The sequence below is a fragment of the Lepidochelys kempii genome, chromosome 10, assembly GCF_965140285.1.
Source record: "Lepidochelys kempii isolate rLepKem1 chromosome 10, rLepKem1.hap1, whole genome shotgun sequence".
Classification (NCBI taxonomy): domain Eukaryota; kingdom Metazoa; phylum Chordata; order Testudines; family Cheloniidae; genus Lepidochelys; species Lepidochelys kempii.
Window position 1 is genome coordinate 43,747,093 of NC_136389.1, and position 23,920 is coordinate 43,771,012.

At 55.7% G+C, this 23,920-nt stretch overlaps 1 protein-coding gene across 14 annotated transcripts in view; it reads right to left on the reverse strand.

The window, feature by feature from the left end:
• Positions 1-23,554, reverse strand: part of PARP6 (poly(ADP-ribose) polymerase family member 6) — a 51,824-nt gene extending 28,270 nt beyond the window's left edge. For 13 of the 14 annotated variants that reach the window (XR_012161217.1, XR_012161216.1, XM_073363160.2 and 10 more), the window contains exons 1-8: positions 23,291-23,554; positions 13,303-13,557; positions 9,112-9,189; positions 8,578-8,672; positions 5,318-5,378; positions 4,382-4,472; positions 2,804-2,870; positions 557-706 (exon numbers count right to left, since the gene is read on the reverse strand). Coding sequence is in view for 12 of the 14 variants with exons in the window: in XM_073363160.2 (XP_073219261.1) it covers positions 557-706; positions 2,804-2,870; positions 4,382-4,472; positions 5,318-5,378; positions 8,578-8,672; positions 9,112-9,189; positions 13,303-13,305 (545 nt within the window). In the remaining 2 variants the exon portion in view is untranslated. The remainder of the gene's footprint in view (positions 1-556; positions 707-2,803; positions 2,871-4,381; positions 4,473-5,317; positions 5,379-8,577; positions 8,673-9,111; positions 9,190-13,302; positions 13,558-23,290) is intronic. The other variant, XM_073363149.2, reaches the window with a different exon arrangement.
• Between the last annotated feature and the right edge of the window lie 366 nt (positions 23,555-23,920).

The following is a 23,920-nucleotide window of genomic DNA, read 5'->3' on the forward strand; positions in this document are numbered from 1 at the left end:
GGAGTGCTACCGAGGCAGCCTGTGCCTACCCCTCTTGCAAGACTCACCAGCTGCGGGGTCCGGAGAGCCACTGGTGAGCTCTACCCACCCCCCAGCAATAAGGAGGGGATGGCTGAGCATTGTCCACAGTTCGCTGGCCTTTAGCGCCCTGGCGCAGCCTGCCTGGCACAGGACATCCCAAAGAGCAGAGCAGAGGCAGGCCTGACACCGTCAGGGACAGCACCAACGAACGCACTGACACAGCACCAGCCCAGCCAGCACCCCGGCACAGGTGGGCAAACTGCAGCACAGAGCATGGCAGTGACTCCTGTCTGGCACAGCGCCCAGGGAGGCTCCTGGGCTGACGAGGCAGCAAATGAAATCTCCCCCGGCAGCCTGTGGGCGTGGCAGAGGGCCAGGCAGCATGTGAGTCCCACCACACGCACACTGACAGACTAAACGCAGAGTAGGAACTGACGGGGGTAGGGGACGACCCTGGGATCACAGTTCAGAGAGAGCCGTGCTCAGGGAGGGAGCTGGGCCGGAGACAGTCCCAGGTCAGCAGCGGGAGCCTTACTTGGGGATGGGAGAGAAGATGCTGAGGCCCGCTCGGAATTTCTTGATAGTGCCACTCGACTTGAACCAGCTGTGCCGCTTCTCCTGCTGGGTCTTCAGGAAATCGTTGCTGAGGTGTTTCCATTGCTGGGATGTGAACATTCCCAGGATCCTGGGGGGAAGAGCCAGAGGTGACTTCCCAGGCCGGATGAGGTCAGCCAGCCAGCGCTCGGATTATAGGGAAGGGCACGAACGCCACACCTGGAACATTACTAGGGGTCAGGTCTGATGGGGATCAGGGACCTCCTCTAATTCAGGGACCTCATTTAAAGCAGTGACTGGAGCTCACCAGCTCACTTTGCATGGCTCTCCACCAGATGGTGACAGTCTCCACTCAGCGTGGGCTGGAGCACGGACAGGTGCATGGCACCACAGCCCTTTGCCAATCCCCTGTGCCATCCATCCCCTGGCGAATCGCTCTGGTCACAGCACAGCGCCATGGTTCCCGCCCAGCAAACCCCTCAGCAATCCAAAGGAACCCTAGTGCCCTGGGCTTTGTGCTCATGTCTGTCTCCTGTGGAACATTCTGGCCTCAGGGAGTGTCATAAATATAAAGGGAAGGGTAAACCCCTTTAAAATCCCTCCTGGCCAGAGGAAAAATCCTCTCACCTGTAAAGGGTTAAGAAGCTAAAGGTAACCTCGCTGGCACCTGACCAAAATGACCAATGAGGAGACAAGATACTTTCAAAAGCTGGGAGGAGGGAGAGAAACAAAGGGTCTGTGTCTGTGTCTGTCTGTCTGCTGCTTTTGCTGGGGATAGACCAGGAATGGAGTCTTAGAACTTTAGTAAGTAATCTAGCTAGGTATGCGTTAGATTATGATTTCTTTAAATGGCTGAGAAAAGAATTGTGCTGAATAGAATGACTATTCCTGTCTGTGTGTCTTTTTTGTAACTTAAAGTTTTGCCTAGAGGGATTCTCTATGTTTTGAATCTAATTACCCTGTAAGGTATCTACCATCCTGATTTTACAGAGGTGATTCCTTTATTTCTATTTACTTCTATTAAAAGTCTTCTTGTAAGAAAACTGAATGCTTTTTCATTGTTCTCAGATCCAAGGGTTTGGGTCTGTGGTCACCTATGCAAATTGGTGAGGATTTTTATCAAACCTTTCCCAGGAAGTGGGGTGTAAGGGTTGGGAGGATTTTGGGGGGGAAAGACGTGTCCAAACTACGTTTCCCAGTAAACCCAGTTAGAGTTTGGTGGTGGCAGTGGATATTCCAGGGGCAAAGGATAAAATTAATTTGTACCTTGGGGAAGTTTTAACCTAAGCTGGTGAAAGTAAGCTTGGGAGGTTTTCATGCAGGTCCCCACATCTGTACCCTAGAGTTCAGAGTGGGGGAGGAAACTTGACAGGGAGTCATTGAGAGATGGGAGCCCAAGAGTCCAGATCCCATGGCATTTCAGCCCTGGCTAGGGCTCCTCACTGCATTAAAAAGGCCTGTGAGAAATTCAGACCAATAAACATAAATACAACCTGCCAACCCTGTATCCTGCCTGGCTGCCCCTTCTGCACTAACAGGCACTCACAGAGTCCAGCATCCTAAAGCCAGAAGGGACCGTTGTGATCATCTTGCCGGGTCTCCCTTACAACCCAGGCCAGGGGACATCCCTGATACCCCCTGTGTGAACCAGAGCAGGGCTGGTAGACAAACAGCCAGTCTTGGTTTACAAATGGCCAGGGATGGAGAATCCACCATGACCCTGGGTAAATTGTTCCAACAGTTCATTCCCTCACTGTTAGAAACGTACATCTTATTTCCAGGCTGTACCTGTCTGGCTTCAACTTCCAGCCATTGGATCTTGTTACACCTTTCTCTGCTCGACTGTAAAAGCCTTTAGCCAGTATTTGTTCCTGTGTAGGTCCTTTAGCCTGTCATCAAGTCACCCTTCAACATTCTCTTTATTAAGCTAAATCGATGGAGCTCTTGGAGTCTGTCACTATTATTTAATCCTTCTCGTGGCTCTTCTCTGACCCCTCTCCAATGTATCACCATCCTTCTTGAACTGTGGGCACAGAACTGGACACAGGATTCCAGCAGCACTCACACCAGTGCCAGATACAGAGGTAAGGTAACCTCTCTGCTCCTACTCGTGGTTCCCCTGTTTATACAGCCCAAGATCGTGTTAGCCCTTCTGGCCCCAGCATCGCACTGGCCTAGGGGAAGACGCCCCAACTGTATGTCCTGGTGACAAGCTCACTGGCCTTACTTTTTCAGCTGAAGACCCAATCCGAACCCCTCCTTATTAGACGGCTGGAAAACCTCGATCGATGGCTCTGCAGAGAGATCAGTCAGCTGACATCAATACCAAGCTCCCCTCCTCCCGGGGCACTTTACCCACAGGCAGGAATCCCTTCACCCGGCCCGTTGAGTAGAGCATGGCAGCTGCTTGACCATGCACACCCACACTGAGCCGTGTAGGGCACTTGCAGAACAGGCCATAAACACAAGTAGGCCCCCCACACCTCTGCAGGCAACTAGCCCAGGGCTGACTCAGGGAACAGAATGTTGCCCACTGAATCACCAGCAGCCCATGGCTCCTCCCAAGTGGTCTCCCAGTCAAAGGACTGGCTAAGGCACCCCTCTCCTTGATTTCAAACACTCTGATCGCTGAGCTACAGAGCTCCTGGAGTCCACACACCTTGGTAGCTGAGTGTTAACTAGGCCAGATCGCACTCTGTGGTGCCGCAAATAGGGAGGGGAAAGCCAAATCGCTGCCCAAGTTTAGACAGATTGAATGGATTCCCTCCACAAAGGCTCTGACCCTGTCCAACCTGTCATCCTGGAGGATACACCCACTGGCTGCTCCACATGAGGGCAATTTCCAGGTCAAGAACCCCCGCAACGCCTCGGAAGTGCTGCACAATTTCCAGGGGACTTGGAGGAGTGGAAGCACAGACACCCCCACCCCTAGGGAATCCAACCCCTGCGACTCCCAGGCCAGGGAGAAGGGCTGGCAGGTACCATGGGGGCTGTTTCTCATCATCCCCTTGGAGAGCCTGGGAACGGGGAAGTCCTGAAGCCCTGGATGGTCATTGCAAACCAGGGGATTGGGTCGATATCCATGCAATGGGTCCAGGTGCCTCTCCACAGAGTCCCAATAGCCACTGGGAATGCCATAGTCCAGGGAGGTTTGCAAAGGCCACCCCCACCACAGATGGACCACGCTACCCCTGGAGCCTGCAGAATTGTGCCAGGGATAATTGTGGCCCACAGATCACGTGGTTAATTATTCCCAGTGGATTCTGCAGTGTAGTGATAATAAAACTGAGCTCTTACAGAGCATCTTTCCTCAGTCAATCGCAAAGCACATTACAACGGAGGGCAGCCTCATTATCCCTGTTTTACAAGATGGGGAAACTGATGCACAGAACGAGGACGTGACCTGCCCAAGGTCACCCAGCAGGCCAGAGCTCAGAATAGAGCCCAGGTCTCCCAAGGCCCAGTCCAGTGCTCTAGTCACTAGCCCACACTGCCTCCAGAATACCCATTTCTTTGGCCGGGATGCTGGACAGGCTATTTGTGGCTGTTCATGTTGCCATGACTATTCAGCACATGATGCAAGGCTCCCTTTCCCTGAGCCAGTCTGACTCAGCATGCTCCATGCTTTTCCCTACAGAGCAGGGATGAAGGGGTGTCCGAACAATCACCCTCTGCCCTAGCTTGCCCTCTGCTTGTGGGCAGGGCAGGGGACAGAATCCTGGGCAGCAGATGAATTGCTGAGGCCAAGGTGTGGTGCTGCCCTGCTGTCGCTCTCTCTGTCCCCCCAGTGTAGGCTGGCACTCACCGGGTCCATCCAGGTACTGGGAGAGGGAGAACCGCAGCCTCAGGACAATGGGTTCGGTCCGTAGTACCTTCCAGGCCGTCGACACCTCCTCCTGCAGAGAGAGCAGAGCTGGGGAAGGGCAGTGAGAGCTGAGGGCTCCCGCTCTTTACTGGAGGGCAGCCGAAGGAGGGCCTGATCCTGGGAAGGGCTGAGTGCTCATAGCCCATCAGCACGATCACTCAGCAGCAGCATCGGCGTGCGTCCGGTATCTGGCCACAGTACTGGTGGCCACTGCCAGGGGCCTGCGACTGTTCCTGTCATTGCTCCAGGGCGATGGTTTGGCTTCTCTGGCAGGAGAGCTCCCACGTCTCCCTGCTGCTATGGCTGAGCGCTCCCCAGCAGCCCTTCTGCACTGAGCTATGTCAGACCTCAAAGCGTCCCCACCCCCACCTCTGGGATCCCACTTCTACGCGCCCCCAAACCTCCGGGTAACTCGCAAAACCTGCCACTAACTGCCCATTATCTACCTCTGCCTGCGCTGTGACCCTGAGCCAAGAGTGTCCACAGGGAACGGACATCTACACCCACCGAGTAAAGCAGGAGCAAACGCTGAGTAGGCACAGCTGGATTCAGCCCAGGAACTCTAACGATCTAAGACCGAGCGTGTTTGTATTTCCCAAGCTTTTTGCAAACACAAATCCTCTGGAGACGGGGCACTTTCATCCTGACCAGCGGGCAGGTTTGTACAGGGACAGGTAGAGCTTTATCAGATCTCTGCGGCCACGGGGGAATGCGAGACCCTCTTGGAACCCGAGAGGGAGCTGTCCGTCCGGCGGCAGCGGGTCTGACTGCCAGCTCCTACCCACACGGGAGGGTCGTGCATGGGACCGTCCAACTACTGGGAACGAGCCGCGGGAGCACATGTAACCGCCCGCGGAGAGCCCCAGCACCACTTACATCCAGGAAGCTGATATTGACATGGAGGTCGATGTCCACGTCATCAATGGTCCCATATTCTCTGCAAAGAGACACGGCAAGATTAGAGGCTGGGCCAGAGCCACACACTCAGCTCTGTTGGGATCAGCGTTTCCTTGGGGCGGATCCACCAGCCAGCGCCCAGGAGCATCGAGAGCCCGCCTCTCCTGGTAGGGGATTTATAAACCAGTTGTACAAATGTGGGTGTTCACAGGCATACCAAAAACACCCCACAGCTCCCCCATGGCACAGACACCCACCACAGAACCCCTACAGCACACACACACACCACAGCCCCTCATGGCACAACTCCCCCCCCCCCCCCAACAACCCCCCAATAGCACAGACACCCACCACAGCCCCACTACAGTACACATACTCCACAGTCCCACCACAGCACACACCCCACAGCCCCCCCATGGCGCACATGCCCTACTGCCCCCCACGGCACACACCCTCCCACAGCCCCACCATGGCAAACAGGCCCTGCAGCCCCCCCACAGAACACTCACACCACGTTTGGTATGTGGGAAAATGATGCAATGATCTCTCACTGAGATGAGCAGCAAACATCTGCACTCCGCGCCGAGGCCCAGCCTGACCCATGCAGCAGGAAATCACAAGTCATAGCTCTTTGGGGAAGAGTCTGTCCATTGGTTCTCTCTGTACAGCACCTAGCACCCTGGGGCTCTCTGCCAGGCCTGGGCCGCTAGGTGCTCCCAATAAGTAATAATGATCACAAAGCCCTTCCACTGATCCCTGATGCGAGCAACCAGTTACTCACCTCCATAGAGTGCCTGCTGGCCCACAACCCCCCACAATCCTCTCGGGCACAGCTGGCCAGGCCCCCGTTGGCTGATCCCGGCCATGCTCCCATGGGACACAATCCCATCCTGGATTGCTGGTGTTATTTGCATGGCAGTAGGACCTAGGAGCCCCACTCAGGGATCAGAGCCATCTTGCACTACAGACACGTCAGGAAAAGGCAGCTCCTGCTCCAGACAGCTCCCATGGGCAGGGGCATGTTCCTGGGCCAGGGGCTCTCCAGGCTAGACTGATACGGGAGAGTCAACCTCTCCCACCAGAGGCAAACACGTTCACTCAGGATGGAGGAGAACTGGAATGGTGGGTCCGAAACCCCCCTCCCCCTGCCAAGCTCCTAGATCTGGATCCAGATGGCTCTATTAGAGATGGGGGCAGGGTGCAAACTCCACAGCCACACCCGAAGAAAGCCCAGGTGTCTCAGTGCAGGCCCACCTCCAATCTCTATATTGGGAAAAACCACAACCCTCACCCAGGCACCCCAAACTCAGATCTGTGCTGGCCCCCAAACGTCCTGGCTGAGGCCCGGCCCTCCTCATGAAATCCCAGTCCAGCAGAGATGCCTGTTCCTGAAGGACCCATACCCCTTGGAGGTTTCCAGGTCTCAGACAAGGGGCTAGGGACAGCCACAGGACCAGAGCTTGCCTTGCCTTGATCATGCCTGCAGGGGGACCAAAGCACCTCCCTTCCTTACTGGCCCAGACAAGGGGCTTCACGCAATCAGGGCCCGGTGCCCCATGCTCCCCAAAGCCACCCAGCCAATTCCCAGGGGCAGGGGAGTGAGTCCGAGGGGATCGATGGCCGTTGGCGCTCCTGGGCCTCTGCGTTCGCCCAGCCCCCCAGCACATCAGTCACACTCGGCTAGACTCCCCAGCCTGGGTCAGGCGTAACGCCTGCCTCCCCAACACCCCAGCACAGAGCCAGGCCCCACCTGCGCCATGCGGCACTTAGGCCAGCAAAAGGTGTGGGAAGGTTCTAGGCAGAGACAGGACTGGCTCTTTGTAACGGCCGTTCCCCGGGGCACACAGCTTTCATCGCCTCTGCCCCCTCCCCCCACAGGGGAGACACGCCATGTATACTCTAGCAAGTCTGGAAGAAAATCTCGCAGAATCGGGGGCCTCTGGCCCAGCCACACATATCATAAAATCATAGAATATCCGGGTTGGAAGGGACCTCAGGGGGTCATCTAGTCCAACCCCCTGCTCAAAGCAGGACCAAGCCCCAACTAAATCACAGTCCTGACGGATCCCCCTGCTCGGCTCTGAGAGCCCAGCCCCTGGGTTAGATGCATTTGAGAAGCGTCTGGTCCTCTCCCCGGGTAAATGGCCCTGTCTTCCGTAGCTAACTGCTGTTCTGCTTCACCAGGGGAAGAACAGCAGGCTCCCCCAGGCCACCACAATGCCTCCCAAGTCTAGTCCCTCCCTCCTCCCCTTTTCCAGACTTCCCGGCTCCTGCTGCTCAGAGCAGGGGAGCAAGAGCCCCTGCATCTTTCCCTGTATTTAGGCAGGAGGCGAGTCGGGGGGGCCCCACTCAGCAGCTTTCCCATCTCCCCAGACGTGCTTGCCCCTCTCAGGGAGGGGGCTACACTCTGTTCTCAGGACCAGCTCCTGCCCACGCAGGCCCATGGCACCAGAGGGTGCTGGCTGATTCAGCCCCACTGCACAGCCAGGGACAGGATTCAGGCAGATGGCTCTGAGAATCACTGCCCTGGGAGTGAAATTCAGTTCAGGCAAACCTCGACCATCCCTGACGGGTTTCTCCAGCCTGGTCTTACAAAGCTCCAGCACTTAACTACCCTTAGAAAGCTCTTCCTAATATCTAACCTATATCTCGCTGCAGATTAAGCCCATTTCTTCTTGTCTTACCTTGAGCAGACACGAAGAACAACTGATCACCCTCCTCTTTATAACCTTCAACATATCTGAAGACTGTTCATGGCTGTGACTCTTTTCCCTCTGACTAGAGAGAGGTCCAGACCAACCCCGCATCCAAATGCAGCCTGGACCTGTCTCTACTTCTGATTGGGTCATTCATACCCTCACGAAGAGGACATGGTTCACAGCAAAGCTGGCACCATCTCCGCCCTTTGCAACAAGCTCCCACATAAGCCTGGGGTGCAGATCCCAGCGCCAATCAGCACTTTAGGTGGGTTTTCTGCACCTCCCCATCCTAGCAGCTCAGATTCTTGTCCCAGTGTGAATCCTCTTCCTCTCCCCATCTCTGACGCATAAGCAGGGGCTCTGGGTATTCCCCATCCTGGCATCCCAGTGAGGAGATGCAGGGAATGTGCTGCCCTCAATGGACAAGCTGTGATCTCCGCTCACCAGTGCAGGGAGGAGAGCGGCTCAGTCAGTGCAGCCCCCATGGGGCAACCAGGAGGAAGCTGCTGCCCGGGGCTGAGTCCCGTCCGCCCTACGCACCTGACAGACACAGAGTTCTCACTGTAGATCTCCTTCACCGCCTCAATGTCAGCATCCAGCTGTGGGTGTCGATACAGATCCGCCGCGCAGGTCCCCTGCAACACACCGCAAGAGCGAGGAGGGGAGGGAGTTCAGACAGGGGCTACAGCCAGCATCAGTGCACTGGGCCCCAGCTAGGCATATAGCAGTGGGGGCTGCAGGTCAGGACTGAGGTGCACTGACAAAGGTGGGGGCTGGGACAGGGGCCAGGGTTTAGCTCAGGCTTCAGATGCACTGGCAGAGGCCCAGGATTTCCTGGCAGTGGGAGCTGCGGGGGAGGACTGAGGGGCATCGCCACACCTGCCTCCCAGCCATGCAGTGAGACTGTCACAGCTCCAGACACTGACCTCCACTGCAATCAGAACAAGTTCCCCATGCCAATCCCACTGGATACGCTGCCCTGGCACACAGCAGAGGGCCTCGAACACCGCCACGCCAGTTTCAGCACCACACCGTGGCCCCCAGGGGCAGCCAGCCGATCACCCAGCTCCTTACCTGGACTCCATAGAGGAATTCTTCTGACTCATTGTCTCCATCCGAATCATCGTCAGTCCAGTACTGGCCTTTGATGTCCTGTGAGAAGAGGCTGTTAGTGTTTATAAGCCACAGCCAGAGCCTTGGGCCATGGCCACCTCACTCACACCCAGCTCAGAGCAGAAGGGTCAGTTTGCCAGGCCAGGGCAGAGGGGACCAAAGTGTCTGGTATGGCCTTCATCTCCAGAGCACCTCAGAGCCATTCATGGGGTCTCGCATCAGCCCCTTGGAGGAGGGGCTATTACCGCCAGGTTACAGTTCATAGACTAACAGACTTTAAGGTCAAAAAGAACCATCATGAATGATCATCTAGTCTGACCTCCTGCACAACACAGGCCCCAGCATCTCACCCACTCACTCCTGTGACAGACCTCTAACCTCTGGCTGAGTTACTGAAGTCCTCAAATCATGATATAAAGACTCCAAGTTAAAGAGAATCCACCATTTACACTAGTATAAACCTGCAAGTGACCCATGCTGCAGAGGAAGGCAAAAAAACTCCCGGGTCTCAGCCAATCTGACTGGGGGGAAATTCCTTCCTGACCCCAAACATGGTGATCAGCTGAAGCCTGAGCATGTGGTCAAGACCCACCAGCCAGACTTTAGTAACTCAGAGCCCTGCCCATCTAGTGTCCCATCACCAGCCATTGGGGATATTTGCTGCTAGCAGCCACCAATGGGCCACATGCCATTGTAGGCAGTCCCATCATACCAGCCCCTCCATAAACTTATCAAGCTCAGTCTTGAAGCCAGTTAGGTTTTTTGCCCCCATTGCTCCCCTTGGCAGGCTGTTCCAGAACTTCACTCCTCTGAGAGTTAGAAACCTTCATCTAATTTCAAGCCTAAACTTGTTGCTGGCCAGTTTATAGCCATTTGTTCTTGTGTCAGCACTGGCATTTAACTTAAATAACTCCTCCCTCCCTGGTATTTATCCTCTGATGTATTTATAGGGAGCAATCCTATCTCCCCTCAGCCTTCATTTGGTCAGGCTAAACAAGCCAAGCTCTTTGAGTCTCCTCTCCTAAGGTAAGTTTTCCATTCCTCACAACATCCTAGTAGCCCTTCTCTGCACCTGTTCCAGTTTGAATTCATCTTCCCTAAGCCTGAGAGACCAGAATTGCACACAGTATTCCAGATGAGGTCTCACCAGTGCCTTGTATAACAATACAGTACTAACACTTCCCTGTCTCTACTGGAAATACCTCGCCTGATGCGTCCTAGGACTGCATTAGCCTTTTTCACGGCTGCATCACATTGACAGCTCACAGTCATCCTGTGATCAACCAGTGCATCCAATGAAGTGGGTTTTAGCCCACGAAAGCTTATGCTCAAATAAATTTGTTAGTCCCTAAGGTGCCACAAGTACTCCTGTTCTTTTTGCGGATACAGACTAACATGGCTGCTACTCTGAAACAATACACCCAAGTATTTTTCCTCCTCTATCACTTCCAACTGATATATCCCCAGCTTCTAGCAAACCCCAGGATTGGGGAGAGGAAGAGGTTTGCCCAGTGTCACTTGTGGCTGAACAGGAAACTGAATGCAGGTCTGCTGAGTTCCCCTCCGGTGCCCTGCCCACTGGGCACAGCTCTGACCTGGTCCCACTGGCCAACCGGTGATAGCACTTCCCCTCCACACACTTGTCCAGACCAGATCAGTTACCAAGGGGCCTGTGCCCTTTCCTGACCCTTCTCAGTGGATACAGGCGGCCGGAATTGTGGCTTGTTTTCCATAAGGAGAGAGAGAGGGTCTCAGGAATGGCCTGCCGTATTTTCCCTATAGGGCAGGAGGTCCCTCTGTGTGGAGCCAGAGATGGGGACTGGGAACTCACTCAGCCCTTAGCTAGATGGGGCTGCTGGACCTTTAACAAAAGAGCTTTTCTCCCACCAGTTTGTCAGGTGTTTGAGTGAATTGAGAGTTAACAAAAGACCCAGCATTTGAAACCAAAGGTTCTCTCCAGTTTTCCCACTGTGGGCCAAATGCTAATACTGTTCCATTCTAGTTCTTCCACTGTGCTCATCCCTCATTATCCCCCATGAGACTATCACACAGACACTCCCCACAGCCCAGCCCAGCTCCCAGGCCCCTGGCAGCTACAACATTCACTAACATGGAAGAATGACATTAGGGAAGCATTCAATATATTTTTAGCTTCTTTTGATGCAATTTATCTGCTGGAAGTAGCAAGGAGGAACCAGCATCGTGGGACCAGCCAGCTCTCCACACACCACCAGCGAATGCTCAGCAAACTATTGGCATTAAATTAACTTCCCCTCTCCATTAATTGGGGGCAGGAGCAACATTTTTAAAGCATCTGTGTCACCTGAGAACCTACACCCCATTCAAATCAATGGAACTGAGGCTCCTAAGTCACCTAGGTGCATTTGAAAATGTTGCCAGGTGTCTGTAATGTCACCTGCCAGTCAAAGATTCCAAGCCCAGAACGGACCACTGTGATCAGCCAGTCTGACCTCCCGTATAGCACAAGCCAGAGAACTGCCCCCAAAATAATGCCTAGAATCCACTACGACCCTTATTCCTAGAATCCACCACGACCCCCAGTGGTTAATTCCCCTCACTGTTACAAATTTACCCTTTATTGCCAGTCTGAATTTGTCTCGCCTCAACTTCCAGCCATTGGATCGTGTTAGACCTACCTCTGCTAGACCAAAGAGCCCATTATTAAATATTTGTTCCCCATATAGGCTGTAATCAAGCCACCTTTTAACTTTCTCTTTGTTAAGCTATATGAGAGACAAGATGGGTGAGGTAATATCTTTCACTGTACCCACTTATTCTTTGTTATCCATAGACAAAGCTTTGAAAATAGCAAAACCAAGCAGCGAAAAAGTGTAAAAGAATAAAATGAACTTTGGGGCCATGTGGATGCACCACATAGGAGCCAAAAATGACACAAGCCACACTGCTTGTGCGAGTCTCCTTTAAAAAAATGGCTGCTTTGTTTTCCTTCTCAAGTACATACAACAATGACACCCTCCCGCACCTTGTGTCTACCCTGTTGACAGAGATTGTACACTCTCCATGGCTGGGACCACCTCTTACTCTCTGTACTTCAGTGCCAAGCACAATGGGGCCCTGCTCTCAGCTGCCATCTTTAGATGCTACTTATTAGAAATGTGTTATTAATTAACAATACAGTGATGGACCAGGGAAGCAGAAAAAAGCCATGCCAATTATTTTATTATTATTTCCCGAAGCCCCTAGAGCTCTAGGCATGAAGCATCATGCTAGGTCCCGTACAAACACAGAACAGACCAATTGTATTTAGAGGGGGGGAAAACAGGCTTGGGAGTAGTGCAGAGCAGAATCGGGCCCTTCATATCTTCAGAGCTAGGAGCCCCCGTCCAAGTGCTCTGGGACATTTGCAAACCCACCAGTCCCTCCCTACATTGGGGTACTCTTCTTCCCATGGCGACTGCTAGAGGCCCTGTGGTTAGGAGCCAGGTCTAAGCCCAGTTTCTCTAGGGAGAAATTCCAAGAGCCAGATTCCCAAAGCCACAGAGATAACAGTCAGTTTAGGAGAAAAGAAGGAAGGACAAAAAGGGGAAAGGAAAACAGAGTGGGGGACAGAGAACAGGTGGCAAGGGAGGAGTGAGATGGACCTGCTTTGGCCACTGAGCAACGAAAACAAGAAAGATGGAAAACAGTCAGAAAGATAAAGAGATAGGCAAGAAAAGACAGGATGGAAGAGGCCATGAGGGAGGAGGGAGGGAGGAACGAGAGGGAGCGAGTACAAAGAAGCCACACCCCAAATGGCAAGCCATGCCCATCTGTGTGACTGGTGTGCAGCCGGCCTGCTATCCTTTGCCAAGCTAGCCACTCTCTGGGAACCCCTGATCTCGTGCTCTGGACCCCGACAGCCTCACTTGTCCACACCACCCCTGACTGTGCCCCCCCCACTCCCCCACCTCAGCGCCATCTCTCCACGCTGGGAGGCTGGGGGAGCCAGAGCATCATGAGCCTTGGGTTGACCCCCTCCCCACATTCGCCCCTTGTTTCCCTCCATGCTGCTTTCCCACACCCCACGCCCGCACCCCTGGGCTTTCCCCCGTAGCAGCAGCCCGGTGGCCGTGGCTACGCTGGGCTGGGGCTCCTGCTTGCCTGCCCGTCCCTCTGCCACACCCCACTCACCATTTGCTTTGTGGTTCCCGGGCACTCCTCTGTCAGGCTAGGCCTCTCCCCTCCATGACACCAGGCGGCCTGGAAAGAGCGAGCCAGGCATCCAGGCAGCGTCAGGCCTTGACGTCAGGGCTGAGATCCGGGCTGGAGAGTATCTTCTGCTGTTTCCAGGCAACCGAGTCCCTGGCCTCTAAAAGGCAGCCAGCACCGTGGTTACGTCAGCGCTGTGCAGCAGGGGCTTGGGTGCTGCTCCAAACACTGCCGGCCCTGCACGGCAAACGCAGGTATTGCAGACAGAGAGGAGAGACCAGGGACATGGCATAGGTGCCTCGGCCCCCAGGCAGAACCACTGGCACCCCTCGCACCTGGGATCCTGCCTTCACCCTCCTGCGTCGCAAGCCAGGAACGAATCCTGCTTCACTCCCATGCCCGGGGGAGAGAGGGCTCGCTTTCACATGGCAGGAACATAGGCCCATGCCGCCCCACTGTGCCCGGGGAACACACACAGGGCAAAGCGGGTGCAGCAGGACAAGCGCCCAGCCCCTTGCAGGGCGCTGGGCTGGTACCTTGGGCAACTGGGAGGCAGGGGAACCTTTCCTCTGGAGTATTTAACCTTCCTCGTCCCCACGGAGTGAGTGTGACACATGGCATGGCCCAGGCGGCAGGGGTCAGGGGCCCTGCACTGGCCAGTCCACACGAGGGTGTGACAGCAGCTAGGGCAGCGGTTCTCAGCCTATCTGCAAACCTGGATGGCTTGTCATGCCCCAGAGACACCCCCCCCGAGATGCCCCCAGACCCGATGCACACCAGAGGTCCATCCAAGGGGGCTCGGAGGAAAGATTCTAGATGCTCTGGCCAGATATGAACAGGGGGACCACCCCACACATCTGCAACTGGAGAGAGAGGCAAGTCAAGACACCCCAAAACAAACAGCCCCCCAGCTCATGGAGGGCAGAGGATAAGGGCTAGGGGGGATTTGAGGGCCTGGAAGTGGAATGGAGAGATTGAGGGGTGCAGTGAGGAAGGAATTAAGGGTTCTGGGAAGGCTGGGGAAGGAACTGGGGGGCGGAGGGATATAGGGGTATGGTGAGGGACTGGGGGAAGGATCTGGGGGCAGAGGGGTGGCAAGCTGATTGTTCCCCAAAAAGCAGAACCTCCCACACATGGCTCCTGGGTTGGGGGCAGTTTAAGTCCTGGGGGAAAAGTGAGGGGCTGGGAGGAGTTGGGGGGCTGAAGAGGCTGGGGTGCAGTGGGGGAGGAGCCTGGCTGTGCAGCGGGGGGAACATCGGGGTGCCCAGGCTGGGGGGACAGGACAGCGCATATGGAAGATGGGGTGTCACCAAGCTGCAGGGCAGGGGGAACACCAAAGGGCCGATACATACTGGGGAACATGACACCAACCGCTCCCTCCTGGCCCAGCCCATGGAGCTGGCATAGCTCGGCTCCCCGCTCTGGGCGTGCGAGCTCCAAGGCCGCAGCACTGCTAAATTTTGGCTCAGCCGTGGGCGGCGTTGCAACCTGGCGAAGGGGTGGCAGTGGCACTCCCTCACACTTGGCCCAGATGGCCCTCCCCACCACCAGGACGGAGTGGTGGCCAGGCCAAACCTGAGCAGCCTTGTGACCCCGCGCACCAGGCTGCAAGGCCCAGAGTTGGGAGCCGAACCCAACCAGCCCCACAGCCCTGGGACGCTCTCTGGAGAGCTGATGTTGAGTGGTGAGGCCAGGGTAAGAACACCTGGGCGAGAGGCTGGCTGTATGTAGACGGGCCAGGCTGGTTCCACAGACCTGGAGGGAAGGGTTGGCCAGCCTATTGAGTGAGAGGCTGGAAAAGGGTGTTGGAACCCACCATTCGTTAGACCGCGACTAAGCAGGCCGCAATAGCCTCCTCCTGCTTTCCCCTGTAACACCCAGCCCAACCAGCAGGGGGCACACGCAGCCACTCCTCCCCAGGGGCAGTGGCCACTGCACCTGGACTATGGAGATTGCCCAGTTTAGCAGAGTGCAGGAGCACCCAGCCGCAGCAATGCTACAGCGCTGGGGTATTCCAGCCCCAGTGCTGCAGTAAGAGTCCTGACAATATGGTAATATTGGTAAACAATTCCAGTCCCATCTGCTGAAATGCAGCCACCTCTGGGGCAGAGCATGCCAGCTGTTTAATGGCACACAGTAACAGCACACAGCAGTTTGAAATCCCGCAGCCAGCTGAAACTACAGGACCAACCGGGAATCTAGACAAGGACCAATATTCCTTCCATGGCAAAGAATGCCCAAACAACAGGCCCACAAGCCACCTACTCCAACAGGCCCACACCCACCTATCACCCTACTACCCAACATGCCCAGTCACCCAACCACCCGACTCGCCCACACCTGCCAGTTACCCAATCACCTGACTTGCCCAAACCCACCAGTCACCCATCCACCTGACACACCCACACCTGCCAGTCACCCAACCACCCAACTCACCCGCAACTGCCAGTCACCCAAACACCCAACATAACTGCACCCACCAAAGGGCTCCCTTCATAGCCACTGCACCCCGAAGGCCCACGGCATCACCCCTGGGGACAGCTCCCATGGCACATCCTGCACTAGTGGCGTGCAGCTCCATGTCCCCCCCTAGTGGCCAGACCCCTGCAGCTCACCCAGACCCAAACACTGGGTTCCACACCGGTCCAAGACTGCTGCCACTTCACTCCTCTGGCCCCTGCCCCTAACCTGCCTCGTTGGCTCTCAGAACCCCGTCAGCAGCCTCCAGGCCAGATGGGTAGGGGAGAAATCCGTGGCCTTACAGCGTCAGGTACCTTTTCTCTTCGCGCGCCTGGCACCCTGTGTTATAGCATGCCAACAGGTGACCAGAATGTGGTCCCGGCAAGGCCCGTGGAGCTGGACTGAAAGTGTTGTCTCATCTCTGGCTCATGCCCCAGGTGAGACTGTCACCTGATCATATTGGCCCAAGAGCAAAGCCAGGGCTGTGTTGCTACGCTGTGAGCTTCTGGGAGAGGCTGGCAGCAGGGTAGCTGTGGGTGCTGCCCACAACCCATGCTCCTGCTATTGGAAGTGACAGCTGTGAATACCACAGAGCTGGGCCATAGATCAACCTCTGAGGGGGGGAGCCTGGAACTTAAGTCCAGCATTGTGTTGGGGACACTGGGGCATAGCCACTAGGTAACTCGAGGGGATGGAAGACCACGAGTGTCGATGAAGCCCCCTCGCACTAGGCCCAGGTGTCCTTGGCCCCCCACCCCCGCCTGCAGGCACTCGCAGCAGCTCTGCGTACTAGGCCCAAGTGTCCTTGGCCCCCCCGCCTGGAGGCACACACAGCAGTTATGCTGAGGATCTGCAACAATATGTTGCAGAGTCAGACTGCCTGAAACTAAGCAAGGCCAAACAGGGCAGATATGGAAGAACAATGCTGAATAAAGCAGCTTTATGTATAGTTTAACAAATGATACAGAGAATCAGGGAACTAGCTGGGAACTGGATTGGCTGGCTATATGGATACTTGGGGCAGCTTGCTATTGGATAAGTATGCTGGGAAAAAGGATGTATAAAAGCCTGTGTAACTTCCTGCTCTGTGTACAGGATTTGAGATTTTATTCTCCCTGTACCTTTTTGCAGCTGCAAATAAACTTTTCTGCTTCCCCACCCCGTTGTGATTATTGGGTGTAGCACACCGGGTCGCGAACCAACTCAAGCTGTTGTTCAGCCTCTCAACACCGGGTGCCAATAGAGGCTGCGAAGGCCGGGGTGGGAGACCCCTGGCCAGCGGGGGCAGGAGCAGCTCTGATGGCTCGTGGCAGGAGCTGTCGCACTGCACTCAGCTGGAGAGGCATGGCCCCTCAATGGAACAGTATGGCTGGGGGAATCTGCAGGGCCCTACCAGAGCAGTGGGGCTGGGCCGGGGGGTGAGAGCAAGGGACCAACCAGGATTTCTTCTAAATCCTTGGCAAGGCTGAGCCAAGCCCATGGGGACCCCCCCCCACCAGCAGGCGGGGCCTTTCACCCTTTCAGAACTCACGCAGCCAGCAGGTAGCAGCATATCCCCAGGGGCTCTTGCCACCTCCACGGGGGAGAGTTAAGGTGATGGGCGGGGGCTGGTGTGCCCCCGAACTCTGTCTCTCCACTTTGCAGAGGGTTAGGTTCATGGACACTCGGTGTCCTGGCAAGGCAGGAGCCACTGTCCGTCAGCCTCAGCTCTGCACCAACACAGCTTTGGGGCAGTGATGATGCAGAAAGCTCATGAGCGCTAACACCACCCTGAGAGCCCAGCTCCACGTACACATGGCTGAAAGCAGAGACCACAGTGAGCACCACTAGAGGGTTCACAGGCTATTTAAAGGGATACCACCCAAGTCCCATAAGGACACAGTGTCACTGGGTAAAGCCAGCTTGGCCCGCCCTGGGAGGAGCACACCAGCATGAGAGGGATCCTCCAGGGGCATGGAGCCTTTATGCCACACACCACACGACATGCAAACAGGGGCATGGCCGAGGGGGAGAGGGCAAGGCTTCGCATGCAGCCCCTTGTGGGTATGACAGCTCTCCAGTGGCTGGCCAGGGACTGGCCCGCCCAGAGCTGCAGCAGGATGGTGCTATATTGTCCCTCTCAACAGAGGAAAGATGGTGAGTGTATTAAAGGGGTTCTTTACTGGGGCTGCTCGGCACAGACCACTGCAGCTCCTAGTCAGCATGCTGCCATGGTACTGCACAGGGCCTGGTGTCTAAGTGCTGGCTGGGAGCATGTCATGAAGAAGGGCTCGCTGACTAGATACTTCCCCACCCACCCCAGCATTGGGGCTCCTTTCAGCCCAGCCCTAGGGAGGGGAGCCTGCTGCTGCTGTCCAGCCCTTCTCAAAACCCATTTCTCCCCGCTGTGGCTGGACAGAAGAAGAGGCCTTATTGGGAAGGGCGTTGACCAGGGCCTCCAGAGCAGTGCTGCCAACCCCCATGATTTTAGGGTGAGGCTCGGGATCTTTGGTGGTTTTCATAGAGCCCCAACTCCTGGCCTCACAGTTTGAGAATCTGGGCTTTCAGGTACATCCAAGAGTTTCTAGCCCTGGGGGTTGCTGAGAGAAGCTGGAAAACGTGTCCCAAGTGCAGGAACCAGGAGGCAAAGAGAGACCCCAGCATGGATTATTCTAAGACAATCTCCTGTCTTGGTGATGCTCCAAGAGACCTGGGCACAACTCCCAGCTCTGCCACAGATTCCCTGTGAGCCCCCGGGCATATCACTTCATCTTCATTTAAGTGTTTCCTAACAACCTGGGCCAGGAGCAGTTTCCCTGTGACAGGGGAGAGCCCCGGGCAGAGGATCCCCACCAGGCAGGGCAGAAGCAGACAGAGTGCGCACCCAGCCACCAGGAACTTAACTGGCCCCACCAGTCATTTCCCAGGAACCCAACCACCATCTGATGGGCACAATGGTCCGGCACCGCTGAGCAGCAATAGACAAATCCTGGTGACCTCATTTAGTCAAGAGATTGCACAGGGATTCCAGCTGCTCTCAGAACTGGGCTCCAGACCCTCTGCCTGTGGCTGGGGGCTAGCGCCACCCTGGCTACCCTGATGCAGGTGGGCTGGTTCCTTCCACTCCCTGTCCCACCCCCATAAGGCTGTCTTTCAACCAGGGTGGGCAAAGTGGGGCCTGGCCTATGGAGCAGCCTCCTCTTAACAGACCAGGGTGTGTGGAAACAACAAGTCCCGGGGCAATGCTCCAACTTGTTTTGCTCAGAGCGTGTTGGGACCTGGAATCTCTGCAGGGTGCCCCTCTGGTGTAAACATGAGGGCCCCTGCCATCCAAAAGGCAGTGTGGGCTGGTGGTCAAGGACCTGGGCTAGGAGACAAGTGACTCCCATCTCCCAGTGCAGTGCTCTAACCACCAGACCACAACATGTCTGATTGCAGGTGCCCTCATAGTTAATAGAGAAGCACAACCTGCAGAGACTTCATGACCCAGCATGCAATGCTGTGGCACCCTAGGAAACCCACTTCCTCTCTGTTTCCCGTCCCACCCTTTGTCTTGCCTATTCCGATTGGGCAGAGACTGTCTGTTGCTCTGTGTCTGTGCAGCTGGTAGCACAGATCCAGGAGAATCCCAACTTTCTGTTCAAATACAGGAAGTTTCTAGCCCTTATGGTTGCAGAGAAAAGCTTGAAAACATGAAGCAAGTGCAGCCTAAAGGCTCAGAATGGAGAAGGCAAACTAAAAAGAACCCCTGCTGTATTGTTTTAAAGGACTCGTGATTTTTAAGCTCATCTCATAATTTTTGGAGGTCTGACTTGTGATTTTTGAATGCTTAGAGCTCGCCAGACTGCAGCACTGCCCTTGGACAAGCAAAGGTTAAATCCTCAAAGGTCTTTTGCCACTTAATTCCCCATAAAGTCAATGCGAGTTTGGTGCCAAAATACCTTTACGGATCTAGGCCCAGGGCTTTAACTCCAGCACCAATGTGGGGTACAGCAGAGAAAACATATATGTATGTCAAGCTGCGTACAAGTCTCACAGACATATCTGAATCCTAAGGGAAACCCCTTCCTGTCTGACACCCAGGTGTAACCCCAGGACATCCTGCCCTCACCAAGCTATCAGTTAAGGCCTGGAGTGAATCCAAGGGACATTAGAATAAGCTGCCAGATTTTAGCAGCTATTTCTGTGTGAGGCCCAGGCTTTTCCTAGCTGAGAGAACTGCCCTCTGAGCTCCTGTGTGGCAGGGCAGCCAGGATGACAGTTACCTGGCCCAGCCTTCGCCGACCCCAAACACCATGCAGGATGGTACAGCAGGGCCAGCCGGAGGGAAGCACCCGCTTTTGTTCTCCAGAAGGCTGGTGTCTCCCTGGGGCTCTCCCCCTCTGCCCTGTCTGGGAGAAGGGAGAGGCTGGAAGAGTGAGATAACTGGCCTTTGATGGCCCACCAGTGGGCAGATAATTATACTGAGACTTCTTGACATCTTGGGATTTTAGCAAGGCTTTGACTCAGTCCCACATCACATTCTCATAAGCAAACTAGGGAAATGCGGCCATTATACTTTCCCCGGAAACCCCGAGATGAAGCCCAGAGACTTTAGTCTCCTGAGAGCTGAAATGCTTTAGTCCAGCTGACCTGTTTTGTGCCACAGGCAGAGAACAGGAGGAATGGAAGGGCCACCTCTGCCCCAGGCCCCTGCAATGGCAGGGTACTGATTAGGTGAGACATGCCCAGCTGATCGCAGCAGCCAACCAGCACCCCGTGCTATAGAGGAAGAGAAGACTCCCTCCCCAGGTTCCTGCTAATCAGCCCTGGGGAAAAAACCCTTTCTGACTCCAAATCTGGCAATCAGTTGGACCCTGAGCATGTCAGCAGGATGTACTAGCCCAGCATGTAAGACAGAGGCATCACACAGCAGTGGTCCACCCCAACCAGCACCCCATCTCGAGATGTGGCCAATCTCTGATGCTTCAGAAGGCAAAAGAACCCAAACAGAACACAATTGTTAAATTGCGCATCAGGGCGGGGGGAGGGGAGGAATCCTTCCTGACCTCTGCAGGCAGCCAGGCGTGAAGCATGAGATTTCATAGAATCATATAATATCAGGGTTGGAAGGGACCTCAGGAGATCATCTAGTCCAACCCCCTGCTCAAAGCAGGACCAATTCCCAAATTTGGTTATGCTCATCATCCTAATGCACAGCAGCAAGTGTTGGGAGCACGTTAAGGCCAGTATGGGCAATCCTATTCTCCCCGTGGCCCATGAAGGAAGGGGATGAACAGGAAATCACAGATTCCAACCAGAAGAGACCCCAGACCCTCCAGCCCCATGCTCACACATACAAGCCGCAGAATTTTGCCAAGAAGACGGATTAAAGCATGTCTTTTGAAAACACAGCTAATCTTGTCTGAACCACTCCAAGTCTACCACCATCCCAGGAAGTTGTTTAAAGCTGCAGCTACCAGGCCTTTCTTCTATTTCTGGGGGTGGGGGGAAGTTCCCTAGAATGACCCCTTCCTGCCCAGAGACACAGATGTTGCCCAGAGATGTACCAAGCCCTGTACCCCACAGCCCCTGGCTAGGAATCTCTGCAGTAGGAAAGCAGGCCTCTCCTGCCTCTCTCTCCCCTTTGTCAGCCTCTGAGTGTTTTTCCAAGAAGCCATTATGAAAAGCTCCGGCAGAAAGGGACACCTGGAAAAGCAGGAGCTGGATCTACTGCTCTGGCAGGATCCCAGGAAGGTGAGGGCAGCCCAGTGCAATGACCCAACCACCACTTCCAGGCTCTGGGCTGGGCGGAGGGAGTATAAAACTCTCCCACACACAAGGGTTGAAGGAGCAGGAAGTTGCTAAGGTGGTGAAGGGGCCCAAGCCCCAGCTCTGCCAGTGCTTTAATCCCCCCAGCATGGAACAATACAGTGCGTGGTATGAGGGGCCCTGGCAGAGGGGCCCAGCCCAATGCAAGTTCACTTCATTTTCCCTCAGCAGCCAGCGCAATCACTAACCCCTGATTAGTGCCGGACAGGTTGGCTCTGTAGGGGCAGCTCACCACTAAAGTGGGGCAAACTCTTGCCCAGTGGGCACTCCTGAGCCGCTGCCTGCTGGCATTAGGCAGGCAGGGCTGGCACATAACAGAAAGTAGGGCTCCCCTCGCTGAATCTCTGTCACGCAAGCCACAGCCAGGGCAACTCCACCTGTAGGCGAGGGGGACTCTGCTCACAACCCTTCACAGCCAGTGCTCCTGCACTGTGCCCTGCAGCGCCTCCTGCTGGGAGAGGCAGGGTTGGATAACTTCCCTCCAGCAGCTGGGATGCTTGCCCAGCAGAATCATGGATTTAGTGAAGTTTTGGCTCTCCTTTGCTCTGTAGGGTCTCTCCCTCTCCCCCTCCTTCCCCAGCCCGGAGCAGCGCAGCATCGCCCCACTGCGGTGAGGCAGGCAGTGGGGATCAAGACAAAACCAAAGAGGATGTCTCTGCACTTCCGTCAGACAGGAGTCACGCTCTGGCCTCAGCAGTGTCTCCGGCCTGCCTAGGGACATAACCCAGAAGGCTTTGGCCCTGCTCCAAACCCTGCCTCACTGGTACAATAGGACTCCATGGGAACAGATCCCCTCCTGGGATTATATCGCCAAGTGTGGCAGCGTCCCTTAAACAGCACCCAGGCAGTGCCACAGCAACTCTGTCTCAGACACTGACAGAGCTCAGTGAGGGACCTGGGCCTGCTCCCCACTGCCAGCAATGCCAGGGGCTGCAGGCTGTCCACCTTTGCTCCTGGGAATAGGCAGAATACCCGCACGGGATCCTTCTGCCTGTGCACGGCCTGCTCCGCTCTGAAACGCCCACCTCGGGCAGATCCTGGCCACAGGAACAGAAGACCCTGAATGGGGTTCCTGTGCCTGGGTGGAACAGCCCTAGGGTGGAACTGAACTTTCCAGGATCTCTGGGCCCACCTGGAACAGACCTGTGAGCAGGCGGCTGGGGGGAACAGAGCCTGAACAGGACTGCTGGGCCCGCCTGGACGCACCCCGCTGCAGCCCCTGGGAGCAGAAGAACCTGAGCTGAACCCCCATGCCCACCAGCAACAGCCTGGTGGCACAACACCGGCCCACCCCAGGCCTGCCGCCCCAAAGAGACACCCTGCTGGCAGGACTCTGATCACTTCCCCTGATCACAGCCCTGCCCCTTTGCTGCCCTTGGCTATACACCAGGGTCCCCCACAGCGTGACTAGGACTCAAGCGCCTCACAAAGGCCTATGTGGGCAGAAGGCGTTGAGGTGGGGGGGGAATGAGCAGGAAACCCCCCCCCCTTCCTCCCAGCTGGCTCCTGCCCCCTCCCAGCCCCAGCACAACAGGCAGTGTCCTGAGTGGAAGGGCTTGTCCATTTAGCAGCACCTGCCAGAGCCAGGAGGGCTGGGCAGGACCTTCCACACCTGTGGCTACTTCCCCCTCCTCCCTGCCCCGCTCAGTGACAGGCAGTGTGGCTCACTCTCCCACCTACCCAGCCCCAGCTCCGGCCACTGCCAGGCCTCGATACTCACGGTGATTCCTTTGGCCAAGTCCCCGCAACCACAAAGGCCCTGGGAGGCTGCCAGGCTGGTCCAGGCTGGGGAGGAAGTGCTGCTGGGTGCCAGGGATCAGGGCTAGGGATGGCTGGCCTCTCTCCACAGGGGAGCAGACAAAAAGGGGGACCAAGGATGCTCAGTGGAAAAAAACAAAAGGGTTGTCGGCTGGCTGCCCCTCCTGGCTTTGTTGTTTCATTTAGCACACAGCACAGTGAGCCAGATGGCTTCGCCCATGCTCAGTGCCACTCCAGGCTGGAGTCATGTGATGCTCTCGGCTCAGTGAGCAGGAGAGTGCTGCTGGGCTGGAGGCAGGGAAGCACAAAGCTCACACACGTACACACACGCGCGTCTAGTGCACCAGCCATCCATGCATCCGTAGGCCGAGCCCCCCACATACCATCTCGATGCAGCACAGAAAGCCCACAAGCTTTCTGACCCTGGTGCAGCATAAGACACAGGAGATGACCCAGATCGCTACCCCGAGGTCTGTCCTGCAGACCCACTGTGCTGCCTTGCCCTGGGGCTGGGTGTCAGATCTCTTGAGGGGAGAGCACTGCACTGCTGGCGGCAATTATACCCGTTTCTCACCCTTGAGGAGGATTCCTA